Source organism: Hylaeus anthracinus, unplaced genomic scaffold, assembly GCF_026225885.1.
Source record: "Hylaeus anthracinus isolate JK02 unplaced genomic scaffold, UHH_iyHylAnth1.0_haploid 12001, whole genome shotgun sequence".
Lineage (NCBI taxonomy): Eukaryota > Metazoa > Arthropoda > Insecta > Hymenoptera > Colletidae > Hylaeus > Hylaeus anthracinus.
The window spans coordinates 19,802,679-19,828,232 of NW_026534348.1; the positions used below are offsets into that span (position 1 = coordinate 19,802,679).

Genomic DNA, 25,554 nt, shown 5'->3' on the forward strand with positions numbered 1-25,554 from the left:
TAGGGATTTATAGGGTGGGGTTGATTATCTCGAAAGAGGCACTTCATACAATTATGATAGAACTTCACTTAGGTAAATTCGTTTAATCATATAATTGTATTACGCGCCTCTTTCTCGAGATCAACCTGTAAATGTTCAACTACTTGTTACGGCGATAAAACGGAAGTAAAGTAAAAAAGAGCCTTTATAAACAGTACTTTACTCAGAACTATTTTACATGTAAAGAATAGAACATTTTTCCCTACTCCAAACACGACTATCTTTTTTAATCATCTAGTATCGTGTTAGCAAAAGAATCAGTAGGATTCAATAACGGTAAAACATAAAATTTGGCAAAAGTTTGCGAGTTGACAGTCCAATCCCCCGTTCGTCTTAAAGTATCTAAATCAAGTCCCTTTCTCTTCGCCGCTGAAGTCGACGCGTGTCTCGTGGAATAAGCGGTGAAAATATCTGTGTCTAACCCGCTTTTACCCAGAACTTCCTTGATCCAACGGCTAAGTGATTGAGCTCCAACAGCCCCAAACGGTTTTTTAAATGACACGAACAGCGAACTTACTAACTCTCGAATACTCACGGTCCTCGCGATATAACACTCCAGAGCCGAAGCAACACAAACTATGACGTTTGCTGAATAAAAAGGGAACACCAATACGGGTTGATTCCTGTTTTTGCTCGATGTTTTTATATGTGCAGGAATATTTATTTCTATTGCATTACTTTCACGCTGAATATTTTCTAATTTTATTAGCGAAAAGGTTTGCATTCGATGACCCGTAGTAAGAGCGAGTAAGATGATAAGTTTTAACGACAAGTCTCTCAAGTTCATTTTCTCATTTGGCAGCAACGTAACTAAATAATCTAAGACCATCTTCGGATCCCAAGTTGAACTATACTTAGGCCTCGACGCCCTCAATCTACTCATCGCCTTGAAAAACCTTTTTAACCTGAAATCGTGAGCTAGCTCTGGCCCTACGAGCAACGAAATAGCGGATCTATAGGAATTCAATGTGCCCTGAGAACCTCCCTTTTCAAATGCTTCTGTCAGAAAAGTTAAAACATCTGGAACAGAATTTGAGTACGGGCTGATTTTTCTCGTTTAGCAAAAAGACCACGATTTCCTCAAAGCGGAATCATATTGTTTCCATGATGAGTCGCTGAGCGATGCCAACAATATTCTCATTGAATCTTTTGGAACCTCCTTCATCTCGAAGCTCATCCGGACAAGACTCCTGCAATCAGGGTAAGGTTCTTCCAAAATTTTGACGCATTCCTGTTGAAGCAAACAATTATACTCGAATTAGGTCTAAACTTTAACGGTTCTGAGATTAACAGGGACTGAAAAATAGGGAACCACGGTTGAGAAGGCCATTCAGGTACCACAACAATACCCTTTGATCTCTCATTCTTAATTTTTTGCAAGACTCGCGGAATGATCGAGAATGGTGGAAAGGCGTAAAAGAAAAAGGGTTTGCAAAAGAGCGTAAACGGATCCACAGCAAATGCGTCCGGGTCCCTATGCCAGGATACATAAATCGCACATTTGGCATTTACTCGACTCGCAAATAGATCGATGTCTGGTCTACCATACAATGCGCTTAATTTCTCGAAGGCTCCACGCGACAGCTTGAACTCGGTGTTAGACTCTAATTTTCGCGATTCTGTATCAGCTTCATAATTCATTTCGGGTGGAATGTACGACGCAAAAATCCACAAATTTCTCTGCTCGCACCATTTCCATAAGTTTTTAGACAATCTATTCAATTTTTCGAACTGAACGCCGCCCATTCTGTTTATGTAGGAAATCGCGGTCGTATTATCAACTCGGAGCAAAATCTGTTTATCGTATAAATGATCTGCAAAAGATTTCAAACTAAAGAATGCTGAAAACAACTCCAAAAAATTTATATGTCGAGCTTTTTCTTGCGATGACCAGTGACCGTGCGTTTTCTCGTTTGTACTTTTGCAGAAAGCTCCCTAGCCTGAGAGAAAGGCGTCTGTAAATAATTCTAGATCGAACAACGAATTTCTAATTGGCTTAGGAGACACCGAACCAGTCGCCCTCCACCACTCAAGTTCATCCATAACATCTCGAGTGATAGCTATAAGATCCTCATAATCATCATTATTCTCACGAAGTGCGAGATATTTAGCCCTCTTGTATGCCTTAGTATAAACCATACCGTACTTTACCGCTGGACAGTACGAAACTAAAGTGCCCACAAGTTTAGCGAAATCTCTAATCTTATATTCTTGATTTACTCTGAACTTTCTGATTTCGCTTCTGAGCCGAAGTTTCTTTTCCGTCGGTAATTCAACTGTCATCTTAACGGAATCATAGACAAAACCGAGAAATCGACAAGTTTTCTTCGTTGTCATCTGACTTTTCTTGTTATTAATGACAAAACCTAAAGATTCGAGAAACAAACTAGATTTCGTTACATTAATTGAACATTGCTCAAATGAGTCTCCTATTAAAAGAATGTCATCAACGTAAATGACCGAAATTAAACCCGACTGGCGTAAGTAAGCTACTACGAGTTTTAACATTTTAGTAAACACGCAAGGCGCAGTTGACAAGCCAAACGGCAAACACGTGAACTCGTAATACTGCTTATCGAAAATAAATCTCAAATACTTCCTATGAGATACGTGGATCGGAATTGTATAATAGGCGTCGTTAAGATCGAGAGTTGCCAAGAAAGAATCAGGACTCAATAACTTTGAGGCCGTTCAACCATCTTCGAATTTAAAATGAGTGGTTTCAACGAACTGATTCAGAGCCTTCAAGTTTAGAAAAAACCTACTGGATCCATCCGGTTTAGGGACTAGAAAATAACTTGAGACAAATTGACCCTCGCTCGACTGACACGGCTGAACTGCACCTTTAACTATTAACTCGTCAATTAATTGACTGATTATTGACCTTTCATTAATTGTGAAATTCCAAACACTCGAAGGCACGGTCTGTTTTATTTTTTGTGCAAAAAGGGATCTTATAACCCATCAACCAAGACAAAACTTTTTCGTCAGAGGTTATATTTTACCATTTATCTTTGAAGAGACCGAGTCTACCGGCTATAAAGCTTACACCAACCTCTAACGTTTCTTCAAGTGATCCCGATCTCGGTTCCGATCGCGATCGTGTCTCTGGTAGCGAGGTTTCTGAACAAACTGCGACTGCTTCTTTTGTAACAAGTGATACCTCGGCTTCTGTCCGCTCGACGCCGCTGGATAATTCCTGGCCTGAGGTTGACGGGGCGGGAATTTCAAGTTTTTTGTTTGTTTCAAAGGTTGCGATCTTTGAGCGACCTTGAGCTCCCTGCAGGAACTTTCCAACGTTTTTGCATTCTTCAATACCTCTTCCAAATTGCTTCTAAACAAAAATTCTCCGCAGCCAGATGCGTTGACGGCGTCTCGAAGAGATGCGTTGATATTGGCTAATATCAGGCTTCGACGAACAAAAAATTCATCGTGTTGCAGATCCGCCAATAATTGGATCAAGTTCAACAAGAATTTAACTAAAGCCAGCATTTCAGGATTCTCCTTCCCCTTCACAACAATAGACATTGCCTGCATTGCAAGCACCAAGGAAGCAGTAATCTTTTCCTGTTTCTTCCGAATGCGGTCATCCCTCTTCGTAACTAACTCCTGGACAACAGATTTGAACTCAGGATTTAGTTTGGAAGGATCAATGGACGTACAGTTACTAGGAGGTGGATATTTCTTCAAAACCTCTACTTTAATTTCCTCCGACAGACCCTTCTTAATAACATTTTCGCAGCGTACCACCAGATCTTTAAGAACTGGGGGACCAAAGACTCTTTCTTCGCAAATACGCTTGCCAAAAATGTCTAAAATATCAGAACTTAACGCAGCTTCTATGTTCAATACCGCTGGCTCACCAGAATCTACCAGTGGCACATCATTGACAGGGATGTTCCGTAGATTTGTCAACTGACTCGTGGAATCCAGCAAAACCCGATGCATCTGACCTGCATGGCTGTCATCTGCCGGGTTGTCCTCTTGTTCACTCCTATATGGAGGAATTGAAGAAACACACCGATCTAAATTGAAAGATCTCGCTCTGAAATATCTGGGACGGTCACGATTTGGAAATCTAGACCGACAATAATAGGTTAGTCCTGAACATTGTCTCATATTTCTCATATTCAAAATATGAGTAACTTTCTAACAATCTTACATCCGCTCGACGACGACTCGTCGGTAACCGCGTCACTCGATCTATGCCTACGACGATGGCTCTTCCTCTTCTTTTTCCTCCTCAGCTTTCTATTTTCCTTTTCCAACTTCTTGAGACGTCTCTTGAGATCCTTACTTTGGTTTTCCCCACATCGGAATAATCTCCTCTATGCCCTTTGCGAAACATTTACACAGAAGAGAAGAGGAATTCTCTCATTAACAACATGGCTAATCGGCACAAAGCGAAAGAATGAGGCTTGACGGGCGTGCAGACATGAGAGGCGATGCTCGCCCCTTTTTTGATTTTTAGCTTTGAAGTTTGTAGCAATATCGGCGGGAAGTGGGGGTAGTAGAGGTTGATCTCGAGAAAGAGGCGCGTAATACAATTATACTTCTCTTCGACAAAGAAGAATCGTTAATGGAAAGCAAATTTTTAATTGATGTTTTAACTATGTGTACATATTTAAGTTATTTGAAGTGACTGAAAGCATTCTGTGAACCATACGTGTATGAAATATGTGTATAAGGTTAGGTATGTATAAGGAAGGTAGGTAAATAATTAATTATGATAGAAAAAAACAAATATTGAATTTATGTTTGAAATGTTTGGATTGGTAGTGTGTGAATATATATATATATATTGTAAACACAAACATACTTTTATACATACAATATCTTATGGAATGCACAATATATGATATTGAACAAATAAAGGACCAAAAGTTGTTTTCATTTGTATTCATTTAGTCATAATAAAATCTAGAATTTCTTCAATTCGATAAGGTTGTGACGATCTTTCACTAGTTTACCTCATTCGATTTTATCGCTTGTTGCCCACTCGTGAGTCGAAATTTGTATTTAGATAAGATCCTAGAGTCGGGACAACGACAAGTCGAGGGGAGTATGACGCGGCGCCACGGGAATTCGAATTCATTAAAATTAAAACATCGTTAGCGTCAGGGAGAGCCGTTAATGCCGAGGTCGATGATGTTTTCCCATGCAGCAGGAACGCGTCCCGCGATCGTTAATTAAAAATAATGATACGCAGCACTTCGACGGCTCGGGAACGGTAACAATGTGGCCTGAAGATGCGCCCACTCTCTGCGAAATTATTTTGCGTGAAGGGAAAAGACAGGACTCGCGGGTTGGACGTCACAGATCCCACGTGGCAGGGTGAGATAGGCAGTATCCGTTCGCCACGTGAGGACAAACCGTGGCCAGGAGTTGCGAGGAGCGGTGGTGGGAATCGAATTGAACGGAGGGCGCAATTCTGCTCATTAAAACTCCGGTAATTAACGGGGCGAGAAGTACGATCTGGCACCCCACATGCCCGTTCGTCTGTTTTTAAAGCAACGGGGGTCGCCGCTGAAAACGGTCAAGGAATAAGGCACGGTGCGAGTGAAAAGTTAAGGAAAGGGGCGAAAAAGCTAAACCAAGTCTTCCATCGATGAATTAGACATCGAAAACATCGACTTCTGTAGCATTCAATGGAGAGTCAATGCGTTGTTCGATCTTTCCTCGCGATGTATTCTGCTACTCTTGTGATTTGTATGTAGGATATTATGAAGCTGTGGGAGCGAGAGATTGTTATATAGAACTCCTACAAAGTTCTAAATATTTATTTTATCATAAAAATTATAATTTGTGTTGCCCATATTTTGTTTGTAATTTGTAGGGTGTTTTGAAGTCGTGAAAGTGACAGATAGTTAAATAGAACTCTTACAGTATTCTAAATATTTAGGGCTCTAAATCGTTTTTTATCATAAGAATTATAATCTTTTGTTGTAGTTCTTTTTCTTGTGATTTGTAAGGTGTTTTGAAGTTGTGAAAGTGAGACGTTGTTATATAGAACTCATATTAAATTTTTAGGCGCCTATATTTGAAAACTTGTAATCTTCTGCTTTAGTAAGTAGTTTAGATGACAGAGGTAAGTAATTTCTTTGAAGATTTGTGAACAAACAGCAAAAAATTGTCGTTTTATTAACTAAAAATAACTACTAGGGTACGTGGTCCCATTAGAGGATACAATTACCTTTAATTTCAAACGAATACATATAAACCCGAAATGAAATACAGATTAATTACACGAGAACGGAATAATATGTTCGATTAAAAATTACTTCAATTAACTTAATGATCTGTTTTTAAATATTCAGCTTTCTAGCTTGAATGTCAGCACTGCGTTTTTTATTTTGTGTATGTTCTGTAATTGGCATTTCGAAAACTTAGAATAGTGATTCTTAGCCTTTTAAGGTCCTAGCTGATTATAGTAGAATTTTACTCTTTTTTGGTTTACAGCACAATTTAAAAAAAATATCTCGTATACTTTTGTATTAGGGATAATCATGAAAGTAATAAGAATATTTATGTTGATTGCCAGATCCAAAATAAATATTCTAAGAGATATGAACTGCCATATTGTATGTTCTCAAAATTTACTTCATTATTTTTACTTGACATACATTAACGATCAAAACTTAGTTTTCAACCGATTAGAATTAAACTCCGTGAGGAGTAGTTTTATAGTGTCCTCTGGGCGTGTGTAAAGTTACATGGGCGAGGGTTGATGCGAAGGAGTTAATTCACCCCCTTAAAGGGGGGCATGTCGAAAAACATCACTTTTGAAGGTGCCAGGAGTAATGGAAAAGGTTAAAAAAATTCAAAAAACCTTTAGGGCGACTCTGCTTGATGCCCTCTACAAAATGCACCCCATGAAATCGCTCTCGGACAAACCGACCCCTCACAACATCCCACCCCCTCTAAAATCCACAATTTTTGGACGACGATCTCGATTTTGGACTCAATGCATTCTCTGGACTGTTCTGATCCAAAAAATGCCATCACCCTTAGGCGCCCTTTGGGGGGAGGGGGTGGAACAGCTGCAAATTTTCAACCCTCTTCGTAAAAAAACACTTCCACGCATCGGAGGGCGATGAAATTCACTATGTTTGTTCTCGATACGTTAAGGATGAATGCCGAAAAGGTCCCGTTTCGAAAACTGCCCCCGGAGCTGAAGGGAGAAGGGGGAGGGTAGAGGTAAGGGTGGTCCACCCCCAAGTGTAAGGGTTGGAACGTTGTTTCGTTGCATGGATCACATGTCCTACAGTCCAGGGCATCAGGGTGACACAGTTTTGACGTCTCTTTCCCGCGTGAATGGCAATAAAATACGAAAATGTCGTTTTTTGGGAAAACCCACCTCCAAATTCAGGCCCATCTGCGGGGTGAATTCGTGGATTCGGACTCGCGAACCTGTACGTGGTCAGACCACACCGGACCCCAATTTAACGTGGGCTGACCTCGTACGGCTGCAGGCCCTCGCTCCACTTCTGAACGCCGGCTCCGTCCGGCCCACTTATTACTCTTTCAAATCTGTTCCGATTTGACAACGAAAGTGTGATTGAAAAAATTTGATTTTTTGGGAATCTGTTAATAAAGCATTCGCGCGTCCGAATCCACGAACGGCGTTGACATGGGGTTACTCGTTCACCCTGCAGATGGACCTGAAGTTGGGGGTGGGTTTTCCCAAAAAAACGACATTTTCGTATTTTATTGCCATTCACGCAGGAAAAAGGCATCAAAACTGTGTCAGCCTGATGTCCTGGACTGTAGGACATGTAATCCACGCAGCGTGATAACGTTCCAACCCTTACACTTGGGGGTGGACCACCCTTACCTCTACCCTCCCCTTCTCCCTTCAGCTCCGGGGGCAGTTTTCGAAACGGGACCTTTTCGGCATTCATCCTTAACGTATCGAGAACAAACATAGTGAATTTCATCGCCCTCCGATGCGTGGAAGTGTTTTTTTACAAAGGGGGTTGAAAATTTGCAGCTGTTCCACCCCCTCCCCCCAAAGGGCGCTTATGGAGAGCACGGTATGGGTGATGGCATTTTCTGGATCAGGAGAGTCGAAATCGGTTGAAAACTTCCATGTTTTTGAACCGTTTAAATGTTTGTCCGCTAAGTTTTGATCGTTAGTGTAGATTTTGTAATTAGAATTTTCAAAATTCACAACATTTAACACTCTATTCTTTTATTAGTTTAATTGAATGATTTTACATTATTCATTATCTATGGTAAGCACTTCATTTTACAAATTTGCTCAATTTGTTTTATTCTTCCGTACATTATACTATCTTACATATTTGTGAGTAATAACAATCATCTTGCACACCGAAGAAGAATTTAAAGTTCGAAAAGATTTGTGTTAAATGTACTATGTTTGATACTATAGTTCAATTGTGTATATGCTGTGTTAACGCTATCAACATATCTTATTCGAAAAAAATTAACTGCTATTTTGGATTTGTGAAATTTAAAAAGCAACCAGGGCTTATGAATCGAGAACGCTTGCTATTATCGCTCGTCAAGAGAAATATACACATCGACTATAAAGATAATTAAGGTATGCATCCCTCCTAGTTCGTGCTTTAGTACCTCCTCTCGTTTTTCTATCTTCAAAAAACAAATAAAATCACGACAAACGCGGCATTCAATTGACCAGTATTTAATTAACGTTATCGTTGCATCAGATCGATTTCCGTTTGATTATTTATTGAACGGATAACACGCTTATTAAATTTCGATCCCAATAGTGAAGCACTGTAACGCGTATAGGCATGCGCTCGCGTGGAACACATTTATCCGTAATAACGTCATTTGGCAATAAGTTACTTATTAAAAACTCTGAACGGCATATTCAGCGTAATCCCATTAAACGGTCATTAACATCGCGCGCAATTGGCAGCGCGGGCAAAATGTCGCCGATTATTCGAACGGCGAAATTCAATTGGATTCGAGGGGATTTCGGCCTAAAATAAAATGAAACGATGCTAAACTAAGTGCAATTAAATGATCATACGAATTGGTGCTTGGTGTAAACAAATTATTTAAACACAACGTCGAACCAAGCATTATTGTTCTGTAATTATTCACGAGCGTTTCGACGAAATAATGCACACGATTCTCTGCAATAATGGAGGAATTTTAATGTAAAAGCTAGCTTTTTTAATGATATTTCGACCGTATGTATTTGAGATATTGTATGTAACAAAAAAACATTTATTTAGGTAATAAAACATCGAGTGTATGTATCAAGTTACAGAATCGATAGAAGATATATGTTTCGAAAAATAATTAATGTCAACAGAAAACAAGACAACTATTTATTGTGGTAGGAAACGAATAGGAGGGAATTGTCGAATAATTATATTCTTGTGTATAATCCTTTTAGCTCTGAAAATGATTTACAAGTGGGTCATAAAAAAAATTTATTTTTACAATTGGGAGTTATTCGATAGACATTGGGATTACATATATCGATTACATATGTAACAAGAATAATCTGATTAAAACAAAAGTAACTAAATACATATTATAATAAATTTACAGACTTCGCGCACACGCAAGAGGTGGAGAGATTTAAAATCTAACTAACTAATACCAGCTACGGCTCCTTGATGTTGTCCCTGCTAATCTAAATCTAATTTTACTTATCACTTTACACTACACTTTTGCACCTTACACTTTCCACTTTTCCATTTTTCACTTTTCTACTCTTCCACTTTACACTTTACGCTTTTACACTGTACACTTTTGCTCTTTACACTTTTTATATCTAAAGATCTTATTACAAGTTCGCAGCCATTAGCTCTCGATATTATTCGCGACGAAGGATTGTTCGTCACGAATAATACCGATTACCAGGTCTCACCACGTGGAGGTTGCTGCGACTGGAGACGCGGAGATAGATAGAAGGAATCAAAGTTCCTTCGATCTCCCTCTACATAGAGTATACATACATGCACTGGCCCGCAAAAAATAGGGACATTTTTTCAAACCGTTGTAACTATGGGAGTTTTCAACCGATTGAAATGAAACTGCGTGAGGAGTACTTTTGAAGTGTCCCCTAGACGTGTGTAAAGTTGCATTGGCGAAGGTTGATGAGAAGGGCTTAATTCGTAAGGGAGCACTTCCACACATCAGAGGGCGATGAAATTCACCATGTTTGTTCTCGATATGTTAAGGATGAATGCCGAAAAGGTCCCGTTTCGAAAACTGCCCCCAAACTGAAGGGAGGGGGAGGGCAGAGGTAGGGGTGGTCCACCCCCAAGTGTAAGGGTTGGAACGTTATCACGCTGCGTGGATTACATGTCCTACAGTCCAGGACATCGGGCTGACACAGTTTTGATGCCTTTTTCCTGCGTGAATGGCAATAAAATACGAAAATGTCGTTTTTTTGGGAAAACCCACCCCCAACTTCAGGTCCATCTGCAGGGTGAACGAGTAACCCCATGTCAACGCCGTTCGTGGATTCGGACGCGCGAATGCTTTATTAACAGATTCCCAAAAAATCAAATTTTTTCAATCACGCTTTCGTTGTCAAATCGGAACAGATTTGAAAGAGTAATAAGTGGGCCGGACGGAGCCGGCGTTCAGAAGTGGAGCGAGGGCCTGCAGCCGTACGTGGACAGCCCACGTTAAATTGGAGTCCGGTCTGGTCTGACCACCAGATGCATACTGTACATAGAGTCGACGAGCTTAATAATAAGTACGAAACCGTGAAAATCAAAGAAAACAAACTCCCTTTGATTTCCAAAGTCTATGTCTGACTCTGCCAAATAATTATTTGAATTAAATGGAAGCTAAATGGAAATTGCGACACGACGCGACCATGTAACGGACTTACTGAGTCAGTCCCGTTTACTCTTGATGGATCTGACTCGAGAGATGACGACCGACACCTCCGAACCAGTCTTCCGCACCCCACGCCACGTCGGGAGTCACGGCGGACCCAATTTGCGATCCGTCTCACTGCGCTTTGGCCTTACTGCGCAGCTTGGCTAGTCCTGGACTACCCAAACGTGACGTAAGGAGTAGAGAACTGACCCGGAGGCATCGATCGTCTTTCTCTCGAATACAGATTCTTGAGGAGGACGGCAACCGACCTTTCTGTCCAGTTACACAGTTGACTACTACACTTATCACATGAAGTAATAGTGACCGAAATGAAGAACGGAGTTGCGAATCCAATATGGACGTACGAACAAACAAAAGAATTGAATAAATGATTAATAATTATTTGGCAGAGAAAAGACACTCGTACACGTACGCCTTAAAACTAACCAATACCAAACTACGAAACTAAGGGAAACTACAAGTAGGAGGGAGACGAGACGCAGACGCGCGATCGCGAGATCCATATGGAAGGAAGGATCAACGACGAATGATTTCTCTTCCCTCGTATACCTGTGTCGGTCGAGGCTCGCGCCTCGTTTGTGCGTCTCGAAATAGAGAAGGGGAAGAGCGAACAACAACCGCGTGACATGTCGTGACATGTCAATTCGAAGGCTCGTTGGATCCATCCACAAAAGAATTTACGAAACATTAATACCACAGCATAATCATATTCCCCATCATTGTTTAAATAATAAGTATTGTTAGTAATTAATTTAACTATTGTCAGATATTAATATTCAGTTGGTCTAATTAAGAGATATTAAAATATTGACAAACTTCTCACGATTAATGTCTCTAATAAATACTTATTCTGAACCGTAATTGAACCGGACATATTTATTTTGTTACTATCCACCCATTTAATCGCCGTACAGCTTTTTTCGTCATATAACGGGACATGAATTTCGGTTGTTCGAAAATAAACAGATTTTCAATCTTAATAATCTGATTAGATATATTTCCTTTTCCGTAAATAATCGTTTATTTCCTGAAAGAATAATGCATATAAACACAGAAATAAACTATAATCAGAGAGATAATTACAGAAGAATTCTTCAAAAATGATTACGATTTTTAATTACCGAAGCGAACTATTAACTGTTGAATCAAAACAATAACTAATAATAAAAAAACACAGCAATGGTTAGGTTTAAGTTATGTTAAAATAAATGCAATTAAATTCCGCGTGGTAATTTTATCCCGATGAATTTGCAAGAAATTACCGTAATCTTTTGGGATTTGGAGCGCAACCCGGATTCAATGGTGATGCACGTACATTAAACATTTCAAGACGTTCCTTTGCGTGCAATTGTTACGGTACGTATGATGTTTGTTCGACAACGTACTAATTACTGTCGATTACGAAGGCGTAGCTTCCCATCGGCTCCCAGCAGCGAAACCGATTAATGCGGAGGTCTAATTAAAAGAGAGGGCGAACCGATGATGAAGCAATAATTAACACGGTGATGAAGCAATAAACCCCCATCGAGCGAGCCCTCCAATCTCAAAGTTGCAGGCTTTTCCGTGCCTGGTCCCACCCATTCCACTACGGTTTGCCTTATAATTTGACGGACCAGAAGGGCTGCGCATCGTAAGAAACGATTCGCCGTCAAGAGCAGACACTCACCCTGTACACGATTATTAATCGTTCGGAGCTCCTTGTGTAACGTTCGATTCACCATTTTTCAAAGGATGCACACGAACGCAACTTCGTGACGTACCTGATAAGGTCTACAAGCATTCGATATAATCTTTAGCGAATTGGTGCAAGTATCAAGATATGTTAGGTCATCCTCCTCCATTGACGAGGTAGAAGAGAATTCAGGATAGCTAATAATTGCCACATTGAAAGAGAATACGAAATTTGGGGTATTATTCTTCGCTCTTAATTGTAGTATGAAAAGAAAGAGAATTGTAAGAAGTATGAGCACAATATTCTTGCTTTTTTATTGATATTTGTATTTTTATACGTTTTTTTTTGTTTTAACCAAATAAACCAAACGAAGATTATCATATAAAATATTTGTTTATAATAACTCATAAATTTTGTAAACTTGTAAACTTGTAACTTATAATGTTGGATCAAAACGATTCCAAACGTTTAAATCTCGCGTGGCTGGGTTGGCAGTTCACAAACATTTTAGACAAATACGCGTCTGGAAAAATTAATACCGCCTATCACGATGCACGCATAAACAATTCACACCTCATATTCATGCATATTTTAATTTCAAATATATTTATTTCACTAAGATTTTGATCACAAGGTCTTTTCTCCTCGCGATTTACCTCGAAATAACGTTGTTTTTATTTTTTAACATCTTCAAGGCCCGAATCACGGGACTCGGGCAAACAAATTGTGTTGCAAAATTCTTATCTAACAAAACCTTGAAATAACAAATACAAGATGAACAACTCTCGACCCGTTATTTGTTTGGTTAGAGACGCAATCAAAATTATAGAGTATGATGTCTGTACGCTGTTTCTGATAATTGTTTATCAATTGCATAGAATTTTGTTTATCTCTAGTTACAAGAAACCCATCAAAGCAAAGAAAGCCGACTCCAAAAAGTAATCAACAATTCTGTACTCTGCGAAAGACTGAGTTCCTTCAAACCTTACTATATAAGTAGTTCCTTTACTGGTCCGGATTAAGTTCTTTTTAGTCTGCACGTTTACTGCTCGATACGTTCGAGATCAACCCTTTATTACTGGCCGTACGACTGAACGAAAAGAGAAGAGTCGCGAATGCGAAGTCTATTAATCGGTAGACGGGCTTGCCTTTAATTAGCGATCGGGAGCTTGGACGATACTCGTTGCGTCTTTCCGTCCTCGATTTCTTCGAGCAGGTTAGAATTGTGAACGGAACAGGAAAGATGGGCAAGAACGCCATGGAATAACGATCCGTGTTATCTACTGGCCGAGCGACGTGAAATTAAAACCGTTTCAACCGTGTCCGGAGCGAAACCATCAATTTCGTGGTTCGCAATTAACGTGCAACTAGCGGGAAACGCGTTCGTGGTACGAATAAGTAAGGAGGTCGACGCTGGATCGCCGTGGCTAGTTACCGGTTTAGCCGTTCCGTGGTCCTGGCTCGTTCAAGAGGAGTGTTTAATACGGTTTTTTAGCGCATCCACGGATAGGTTATTACCGCGCCATTCGCCAATATCGAGTACGTGACGAGTTTCTCGCGTCGTATATTCAAATCGACCCGCTTCTTCGGTAACGAGTTCGTTTATTGCTCTCTGCGAGATCATCTCGAATCCTACTTCCTAGTTATTCTTTTTGCACGTGTCAGGTTCTGACACAGTAGTAAACAGTGCGCTATATTCTTCAAACTTATTCGATTAGCAAGATGAAGTTTGAAACTAACTAAAAATTTGACATTTATTGACTTTTAAAGAAATCCCTTATAATGTACAGTGCAGGACAAAATGGTAGTCTACGCAACGTTTTTATTTATATGTAAATATCTATATTGTGCACTGTATATATTGCATATGTGCAAAATATATTTATATAGCAAATATGTCGGTTATTAATATTTTGTACTTCTCTCTTTCTTGTACAAAACCTCAGCTAAATTTTTTAATATTGACTTCAAATCGTACCATTTTTCAAAGATGATTAATTCTCTTCGACTACTCGAAATTGCTATCCGTTTTTCTAAACATTTCTAGACAAATGAGTTCAAATATTTGCAATGATATTTAAGTCACAATACAGAATATTCGTTTAATAATTAAAATCCATATTGATATTATAAAATTACTATACAGGGTGTTTCCTACTTTTCCGGCAAAATTGTAGGAGGACCTATTCAGGTCACATTCAATATTTGCTTATAATATCGTAAAAAAGCGTTTATAAACAAACTTCATATAACATTTTTTTCTTCTTTTCACTTGTAGATTATGCTCCTACAATGTTGTCGGAAAATTAGGAAACACCCTGTATAAGCAAATTGTATTTAATTGAAGTGAGATATAATTTAGTGACCCTATTATTAGGAATTCTGAAAGCTGAAATGCACCCAAAAGTGATCATTTGATTTCATCGATAACAATAAATGTTTTTACAAGCATGCTGAATTTTCCAAACCATTGTTAATTTGTTGTTATTGAATACCCTGGACTTGTCAAAAGCTCGTGATCTCAAAATTCCCTAAAATAAAGACTTTCACTAGAGAAATCGAATATCATCGGAACAAGTACGATGTTATTTTACTTCTTTGGTGGGCTAGTAGAATGATACCACGTTTGGTCAGACAATATTCTACAATTCTACGTTATTTGTGTAACATATGTATAACGTACTTGTATAGTAACTTGTTGTACTTGGTAGTTGATGACAAAATCTATAATATAATAGTTCGTTAATTAAACAAAATTGAACAAACTTATCTTATAATCCATCGATAGCCCCTATCTCCAATGTAAACAAATCAACCATCTCGTAATTCACAGCTTATCTTATGATTGCCCATTCCTTGCGAAATTTCGATCCCTTTCATCCCAAGAGAAGTCTTGTCTCGTAAACTCTGGAAATCATAGTGTGCAAGGGATGCTACCCTTTCTCGACACGCCTTCCGGTGGAGCGTTTTCATTACATCTGGAGAATACAACGCGAAAGATATCGGGGTAGCGTTTCGTTGCCTTGCACGGCTGAATCTTGCGGGCTATCCTCCTGTTCTCTCAATTATTTGTATTAGCTTAGCTAACCGGCTGTTTCTTTTCTATTTTCAGGTAAGTGGTTCGCCCGTTTGGCTCTCAACCCCATCTTAAGGCGGTCGTCTGCGGAGCTGCGTGCTATCACGATACCCAACCGTCTCCCTCATCCCATCGTTTCACCCTTCGTCCTTTTTCGAGCGTCTACGTTCCCCTCTCGACGTCTTCCTTCGCCCTTCCTGCCAGTGGTCTCTCACTCTCGGCCCGCCGTTTCCCTGCAGTCCCCTCGAAAGTCTGGCCATAGTCGACCGGTAAGTTTACCTTTCAATTAATCGACCGCCATACTAAGGCCTGGCTAACTGCCAACTATCCGGCCATTATCCACTAGAAGAGTGAGTAATTGGGATTGGAACTCGGTAGGCCTTGCACTGGATACACACACAGCCGCGAGTTACGCAGGAAGCCATCACGCGTACACGCGATATTCCTACCTACGCGCAATGGTCGGAAATACCAGTGTTCTTATCTACCAGTGTATTTATACTTCAACTGGCGACGTAGCGTTAAATGATTTTACATATCCAAGGTACTGTTGAAGGGATGGTAATGATACACGTGTTTAATTGATAGATCACTGGTAGGAGAAATTCCGTTTATTTTTTCGTGACTGTCTCCAAGGGTGACTCGCACCAGACTGACTCGTCAAGTCCCGGCAAATCGTAGCGTGCCCCCTCAGGGTGCCCGTGACCCGTTGTCTTGCGGGGGTGCCATTTGGCGGAGGTAGCGTTTGCTGAAGAAGGTGACAACGCAGCTGAATTTTCCAGGGTCCTAGGTCCGTGGCGCGACCAGCCGATGGTCGCCTGACCTCTCGTCGAAGACCCTTGAAGAAACTCAGGGTTTATGACACTAGCGCTTAACTATCGAGGCCGTTGGCAAACCCTAGCTACGTACATGCTTTACAAAAACTCTATTCGTTATAACGGCTTTCTCAAAAATATGTAGTTCCGCTATGGTTCTAGCCGTTTGCACGTTCGAAGTCTTGTCAAACATTTACAGCTAGCCGCTACACTGTTATCAAACGGGAAGAATAAAACCCTAACAATGTGAATCGAGACATTAGTGCTATCTTATATCTATCTACAGAAAGCATCTTTAGTAGACGTGACAATTTACCTCGCAGGTACAACCAAAATGTTATTATTCACCAAAAGTATTTGTGCTTTGAATGGTGATGCGAGGTCAAACGGTTTTACATACCTAAGGTATAGTTTGTATTCGAGAAGAATAAACCCATAAGCGTGTGTACCGAGGCACTGATCTCGGTCTCTGATCTAAATATAAAGAACGTTGTCCATCGGTAGGCGTATCAACTGTCTCACAGACACGTAATTAAACAATACCCAACTGCGAGCACTCACTGGTCTTCTATAAGTACACTCTGTGCATCTTTTAACAGGATTTGGACTAGGTGGACCACTATATTTCCAACCTTGCGCAAGCTCGTTAACCCCTTGCTCAACCTGTCTTCCCGAGAGTTCGTTTTTTCCCACCGGAGATGGAACACTGGCAACAATACCGCGAGTGTAACGAAGTTAACGGTGTTAACGAGGTTAATGAGGATAGCATAACGTTACGCGATTAAAGCACCGTGCCGGCCAGTTTTTAGCCCAAGTTCGTTAAAGGCGCCTGGAACGTTATCAAGTTCCTCGACGACGCGGTGTCCTGAAAATTTCACCTCTCCGTCGGCTCCTGGCAAAAGTATTAATTATTTCGCCGCTTAATATTTAACGGCGAGAGTTCCGCGGTCGGATCACACCGCAAAAAAAGAGGTAGCTAGGGTTTTAATCTCGAGGATATTTCGAAAACTTGCCCGCGTCGAAGCTTCGTTAGGATTTATCTCACGTCTCGGCCTGCCGATTAGGATGCGTTGCGCAGTGAAATGTGGATGATTTTAATCAGACCGAGTCCCACACTTCCAGCGGTAGTTCCAGTAAGTTGTGATACATAGGATACCTAGTTCCTGGGATGAATTAAAAATGAATTTCATTGGTCTGTATTTTGATCTTTGCAGAACTTTAACCAAAAACATAGTGCTGTATATTTTGTGACAGCAAAGATTTAGTTCAGATAGAATTTTCCATTTTGATGTGAAGAGGCCAATATTCGAAAATGACTATTATGACCAGAGTCGGCGCAAGGCAGGTTCAGCGCGTTCGCTGAAACCCGACCCCGCGTTGTGAGAGGCCTCGCGGTCTACGAAAATTACCTGAAGGGTCCCGCAATGCTCGAACTCACTCGCTAAACCGTTACGCGATATACATATAGAAGAATACTAGTGTATTAGGTGAACTATGGTTTTTTTTTAGTTGTGTCTCTGGACGAGGTTGTATGAGTACTGACTGGTATGTCAAAAATAGTAAGGAAGACGAGTGGTTTCGCACCCTCGCTGGCAACTACCTGCTGACTCTTCGCGATCGAAGGTAACTGCTGTTGCTCGAGGATGGTAATAAACCAATCCTTAAACTACGTTTTGCGTCTGTTACCTGCCGAATGGTTCGCGACGCGACATTACCCAATTAAAAGGCACCGATTTTGATTAACTTTTTAAGAATGATGATACCATTAACAGATGCAAGACATTTTTTTAGTAGAGATGATGCAGTTTAAAGGAGTGACAAAAATCATCGAAGTATTATTATCTAACATTTATCTTATAAAAAATATATAATATGTAACAGCATTTGTAAATATATGTAAATTTAAATGTAGAATTTGAATGTGAATTCAGGCTACGCAAAAGGTCACGTCGGCCAATTATGACACTCGTCGGAAAATGTCTATTTTCGAACATTATTATATTTATAAAGACTAATAACAAGTCAAGGATGTAACCCTTCCCTTCTTAAAAGTCATATTGATATCGTATATGATTCCAGCCAAAAAAATTGTTGAAAGATAAGACAAAGGTTATTTTTCTTCTTTATTTTCTTTTTTTAATGTTGTAGTATTCTACATATATGTAGTAGAAGAAACAGAAAATACTCTTAGTCATACTGTAAAAGAACATTTTATAAAGGAACAGTACTAGTAACAAGTACTACCAGACATCTCACATGTTACAACATAATACATTTACTTGTTGTCAAAACATTAAACATACAAGAAAAGTATAATTCTCTGCTTTCAATTAACTTACGGTCAACTTGTGAGTTTTCAATTAGAAAAACAAATAGTATAACAGATGAAATCACCAATGCAATTGTATTTATTCCTACAGATGAATGACAAAATATCCCCGCCATGTACCTCCCCTTCCATTCGTTTCAATCCGTCGTGGTAAAACGTAGGATGCATTTGTATGAAGTGCCAACACCATGCAGGATCCGCTGTCATTACAGCGCTATCGTTGAAAATGACAATTTCATTAGTAATCAAGCCGCGACGGCATTGTTCAAATACAAATAATTATTGGTTCTGTTCGCCGCCCTCGGACCGGAGTACCTATTTCCTCTCTCTTTCCCTGTCGCTCTCTTTTGCCTCTTCGCACACGCATCGGAGTCCCTCTTTGTTCGCCAGTCGTTCGTTTGACCCAGTCCATCGGCATTGGATCGTTAAAAGGCCTGGGGCTAGACTATTAACTAACTCCCGTTTAATTATACCTAATCATGTTTCTCCCGAGTCGATGATACGTGCGCCAAAACACTCGCATTACGGAAATATTATCGACGTTCTAAGTAGATTGATAAATAAACAGCCAGATTAATGGACACAATGTTCGCATAGATTATTCAGTCATTTTAAATGAGAACTTCTGGAAAGAGTCGTGGAGCTTAATATGAAGTCATTTAATACCAATTGAGTTTGTGACTTCTAACATAGGCAAATGAAGATAGTAAATCGGATTACGATTAGCTTGCATTAGGTATAGTAATTATAATTCGTAGTCATTTTAGATTGAGTAAGTTTTCAACTTTCTAAGGTTTGAACTTTCACTGAGTATATTAAGGAAATGATGAAGTCAAAGTCGTTTTAATAAAGTTTATTTAGATAATATGATTATAGCCTTATAACTAAATTAGTCTTTCCCAAAGTAGAAAGATGTGAAAGAAAATTTCCAACGTAGAAAATTCTTTCTATTAGTATTAGGTTGTTGTATATGATATAGCCGATTTCATATACCTTTGACATTTTTTATTATTTGATAATTGAAATTGTCAGATGGCATTTGAAGCGTGACACTGGTAAAATTCGAATAAGTATTTTTTTAATGTAAATGTTAATTAGGATACGACACAGTGGTAGCTGGCCGTATTACTAATAGTACAGCTTTTAAAAAATGTAGCATACACCAGTGTGCCCTGAGTGTGTGAATTGAGCAAATTCAGCAAGTGCGATATATTGCTAAGCATTGCATCTTAACTTTCAAATTACTATAACTACTAAACAAATCCAATGAAACAATTGAAATATATAGACATTTACAATCAAAAGCCTAAATGCACTTATTATATGATAATCAACATGTATTGATGGAGAATTCGACCTAGATGTAAGAGAATATTCTTTTGTATCATTGTACCCCTCTATAATGTCGCACGTCTCTAAAGTCACATATCTATTTGCTGCATTGTTGAAGTCTAATGTAATATCGTTATTAATTATGACTAGACAAGAATAGGAAATTTGAATGTGCAAGAAACTACAAAATGCAAGCAATATGCAAAAATATAAAAAATATTGAAAGTAAAGTTCATGTTATAATATTTCCAGAATAAAATTAATTTCTATTTAAGTTCAATATTTGTAGGCACGTTCACGAAGATTTTAGTTTGCATAAAGATCCGCAGTCCACTTATGACATTAATAACACGAACAACAAAGAACCAGTTTACAACACTGTTACTTACTGTTTTCTCAACAAGCTACTTGGAAAGGAGTGTAGTATAATTTTCGTCAGAAGTCAAACATATTTAGTGTTTTAATGGCTTAAACCCATCGTTTATCTGGAGCAGAAATGTTCTCCCTTTTCAGAGGGGCATCTTCAAAAAGTTTGGAAACTGCTGCAGCAATTTATATCACTAAATCTTTAAGCTGTAATATTAAACTTTACTATATTAACTTCCTTGCGCCAGGAACTCGCAGGAAATTCCATTTTCCGCTTAAAATAAAATTGAGCGATAATTAGGACCGTGGTCAATTACGGTCGTAATTACCTACTAGTTAGCACACTTCGTTCCCCCGTGCTACCGCTGTGGTTAGTAACCATATAATCGATATCCAGAAAACCAATAAACACGAGTCGTGGGATTCGTTACGGAAGTGTATGCAGGTAGAAAATGGCAGAAGGGTAAAAACATTTAAAACATTTTTCCCTCTCATCGCTAATTCGTGTTTCAAAGAATAACGAAACGCGGAGATGCAGCTGATGAAAAGGTACTCGCGGAATGAAAGCTCCGAGAAGAATGAATCATTAATGTCCCTTTGATTTCTTCAACGTCTATTGCTGAAACTTTCGCAATCACCTTTCTTCCTCTTATTTCACTCTCTTTTCGCTCGAAGGGTCTCTTTACACGTTCTCGATTCGCCCTCAGCGGAGACGTTCGTCGTTTAGTCACGCAAACAAAGCAAGAGACCAGCACGGGAATGAAACAGCCGAAACAAAATCAACCCTATGGACGGAAGGTCGAGGCTGGAGGAGTCTGGCGGCTCTTCGTTATTATCATAATCTTATTCAGGAGCGAAAATCAGTCGCGTGTCCCGCGAACCCACCCAGAGTACAGACACAATGGGGATCGCTCTTCCATTGTGCGCCAACCCCCCTTGGTTCTTTCGCGTTCTTTTCAGCTCCTGGCCTGTCCGCCCATTATTCGTAACCAGGCACCGTCAAATTATTTTATCTAGCGCCTTCGCCGACACCGATAAACGCTCAACGATCGATCCCTTTGGTCGCGGTCGACCGAGCACTTGTGTATCGCATTGTCCTCCGGGTATCAAAACTATCTCTTCAATGAAAGTCCCGACGTCGGGTGTAAATTCAACCTCTTTGGGTAGCTTTTCACACGGCATTTTTTCCCCGAACGAGTAATCTCCTTTCAGCCATTTTCCATGGAGATCACGATCGCTATCTCCTTCTGACTGTCGATACCTTTCCGCAATTCGTGTTAAGGCTTGTCTTAACCCTTTGTGGCACAAGCATTTGAATCAGTTTTGTGATTAAATTTTTTATGCATGTGAAAGTGAACGAATGAATGAAAGCAGTCGAACACATTTATTTACATTTCTAAGTTTATGACAATTGTAGTGTAATAACGTAAAGTTTGAGGCGTTTACATTTTTGGCATTTAGAACAAAATAAAAACAGTGGTTAGCAAAAAAAGTCTACGAAAACTTTTGTTCTATTCTCTTGTCCTATATAAAGTGTTTTTTAACCATATATTTACATCTGCACCACGAATCAACACAATTCGAAAATATTGAAATACTGTTTCAAGTTATTTTTTTCAAATATATCACGAATGATGATAGCAGACCACCATGGTCCCATTCAAGCAGTTCTCGTCTAGATATTATTCACTCCCCGTGATAGATAGTTTCCGTCACAGTCTTGATAGTTTGTCTGCACATAGTCATCAGTCTGTCTTGAATATACATAGTCTAGAATAAAAAGTTATAGAAAAGTGAACAATAGTACTTCTATATAGATTTTAGAGTAGTGGAATTTTATGAGGTGCAGGGCACTGGAAAAGAAGAGATTCAAGATAGCGAAAAGCGTATCCAGTTGGCAAGGTAAACATAATATTCTGTCGATAATATGGCGCACTCGGTAGGTAAAATTTGCAAATGCGGAATACCCGATCGATAAGCTGAGTCGCTCTGCTTGTAATGTAGAACACTCGGATGATAAATTCTGCGACCAAGTTTAGTTCTGATCAAGACTATGCGATAGGTAAACAAAGGATTATTCCTCCAAGGGGCGGACAGAGTACTACCCTTTCGTTTTAGGCTCATCGAACAGTTTTAACGTCGCCGTCTAAGTTAATCTCTCCAAATGTATACAGTAATATAACTGTTATATTTTCAGTAACATGTTCCTCGAAGAAGTTATTATTCCCTACACCACGTGTAAATATTTTCCACTACCCTATACAAAAATGTAACCGGACAGATACGACACTCATCAAGCACATATAAAGAACTTCGCCGATTAACACTGTACAATAACGAGCAGGGACCTGTTTAGTGGTGTTGATGAGACCTCATGGAAGCAAGGTAATGCAGTAAACGAATTCAACGGATCCCCAGACGTATTTCACGACGAAAATGCAAATATGATCGGAACGGACGCAAGTTAAAGAGGCTGAAGAAGAATGCGACGTCACTCGAGGTTCCACGTCAGTTCCTCTTGTATCCGTGTTTCTCTTCGATCCTCTTCCTCTCGTATACTCACTGTCGCTCTGTCTCGTTTCGGTCTTCCCTTTCTTCGGGATGCATCCTCCGGCTCTTTCGTTCGTCCTCGTGGATCCTGCTTTAGCAGCCTGCCCGATGCATTTACCGCCACTTGATTTCAACCTGATTCACCTTTCCTCCCTCGGGGTCGTCCGGATATTTGCTTGGTTCGTTCGCCCAAGTTTCCCTTCTGATCACATGCAGAAGTTCTACTTTCTGGGCGATGTAACGGGTGATTTAAGGGTGCCTTGTATGCCTCGTACGCACTCACACAGCTCCACATCACTGTATACGTACACGGAACTGCAAGGGCTTGCTATTGTCCTATTTTTGTCTCGACAATGTAAATTTGAGACCTCTTAATAGTCGTTTCCGCTAGATAAATGTTCAAACTTGTGCGCAAGCTCCTAAAGGTAATCTACTTTTGCTTTTTTGTGTCATAATTAACAATATTCAGCAGCGTATGTTTCAGCAGCGTTAGTTCAGACAACGCGGCAGCACTGTTGCGCCATCATATTGCTTCTTTTGATCGCGAAATACTGCTGAATATTATTAATTATGACACGAAAAAGCAAAAGTATACTACCTATAGGAGCTTGCGTACAAATTTGAACATTTATTTAGCCAAAACGACTATTGGGAGGTCTCAAATTTGCATTGTCGAGACAAAAATAGAACAATGCAAGCCCTTGCAGTTCCGTGTACGTATACAGTAATGTGGAGCTGTGTGAGTGCGTACGAGAGCATACAAGGCACGGTAGTCTACTCCCTTAAGACATGTTTTCTTCGGAGTCTATTACATTGAAATTACCTGTTGGTTGGTTGCTGTTCTTCGCTAGTGGTATCGTTAAGAGAGAGAATTTTTTATGGATTTTATAGCTTTCCAAGTTGACTGCTCTCAATGGAATGAGTATTACCATTTTGGTTAATTTACTTTCCATTTTTCTTTTTATTCTCAATTCTACTAATTTTTTATTTTTCCTTTTAGCATTTGGTGTTCAACCTGTTGGTTACTTTTTATTATTCTTGATAAAGTTTAATTTGTTTTGAGAAATTTCAAACCTAGTGTTTTATAGAAATGTGATTTATCACTTTGTAGTAACTTTGTAGTAGACTTTGTAGTAACTCGTGTTCATTTTCATAAGAGGTCGTCGACGTAACTGTCAAGCATTGACGTGTCCTATTGGGGGACGTTTTCTGTACAGGTGCTCTTGTAGCACTACTCTCCATAAGTCCATACATCAAATACATATCTGTCAGTTCTATATTTGAATAACTCGTCGTCATCACTTCAAACGCTGTTACAAATTTTCCAATACGCGGAGCGCTTGTCAAGAAAACGAATTCAGACAATTCTATTGAATGGATATTCTCATTTTTTTTATAAATGACTACTAGAAGATATGAAACTCGAAACTTTCCGCATCTCAAATTCAATAATATTAGAGCTTTCTTAACATGAATTAATTTGTAGTATCTAGTTATGATTCTGACTGCCATTTCTGTACTTGTTTTCTTAATACATCAAAGAAGAATACACTTTTTGATTTGATATATACTTTCGTTAAGCAGCCTATATACTAAGACTTTCTAGGTGAGAAAATAACGTCAGAAAATAACGTTTAAATACAGAAGTAATTGTAGATTGCTATCATTCACATACTATTAAGTCTTCTTTGAAGTGCATCAAATGAGAAAGTAATCGGAGAAGTGGTTCCGAGAATAACTAACACCTGTACACACGATTCCAAACATCATCAACGAACAATGGAGAGAAACTAGAATTCTTGCCAGTATTACCAGTATTACTTATCTCGCTGTTTTCAAGTGCTGAAACCCTCTCCGAAATGAATTCCACATGTTATGCCGTACTCTGTATTTCATGGCAACCCCGCGTTTTATCAAGAGTGGTAATACGACGGATCGGACATTGAATGCCTCATGAACGCTCCTCTTTCATCCCCGGGCTATCATGCAGCCTGATATATCGGAGGAACGTAGCCGTAGGAAATCTTTAGCGCAGAATCCATCCTCTGGACTACCCTTCCTACTTCTGCCAGTCGGTTATCGCAACGAGACGGACAGGTGGGTGGACGTCGGTATAACCAGGCGTGAAGGGAGATTCTTGAGGCTTAACCTATCCGCGTAATCCTTTCATCCCTTTTCCCATTGCAACCTTTGGACGTTTTCTACGTCGTCTCCTGTCCTGGGAACAGTTTCAAGGCTGTTACTCGATTCAACCAGATCGCTCTACCTCTGGCTGAGTAATACACTGCGTCCGTGGAAATCGATTTAACAAATTGACGATTAAATACGTGACCCGTTTAAGTGGGTTCTCTTCAATTGAGTCATTATTAACTGCAGGGTAGAATTAAGTTTCAAGACAAATAAAACATAATGATCTCATTTGCGGATAATATAAATTAATTTCCTAAAAAGATGGTCGTCCAACAAATTTTATAGTAATAATTTACGGTCCATATCAATTATTCATTTTAGGTGGTTA

General features: G+C 39.5%; 1 protein-coding gene across 1 annotated transcript; it reads right to left on the minus strand.

Moving 5' to 3' along the window:
• Positions 1 to 728: 728 nt before the first annotated feature.
• LOC128891254 (uncharacterized) lies at positions 729 to 4,059 on the minus strand. Its single transcript, XM_054150655.1, has 2 exons — positions 3,095 to 4,059; positions 729 to 1,270 (listed from the first exon to the last, which is right to left on the minus strand). The coding sequence occupies exon 1, from the start codon at positions 3,985 to 3,987 to the stop codon at positions 3,097 to 3,099; it is 891 nt and encodes a 296-aa protein (XP_054006630.1). The 5' UTR covers positions 3,988 to 4,059; the 3' UTR covers positions 729 to 1,270; positions 3,095 to 3,096.
• Positions 4,060 to 25,554: the final 21,495 nt, after the last annotated feature.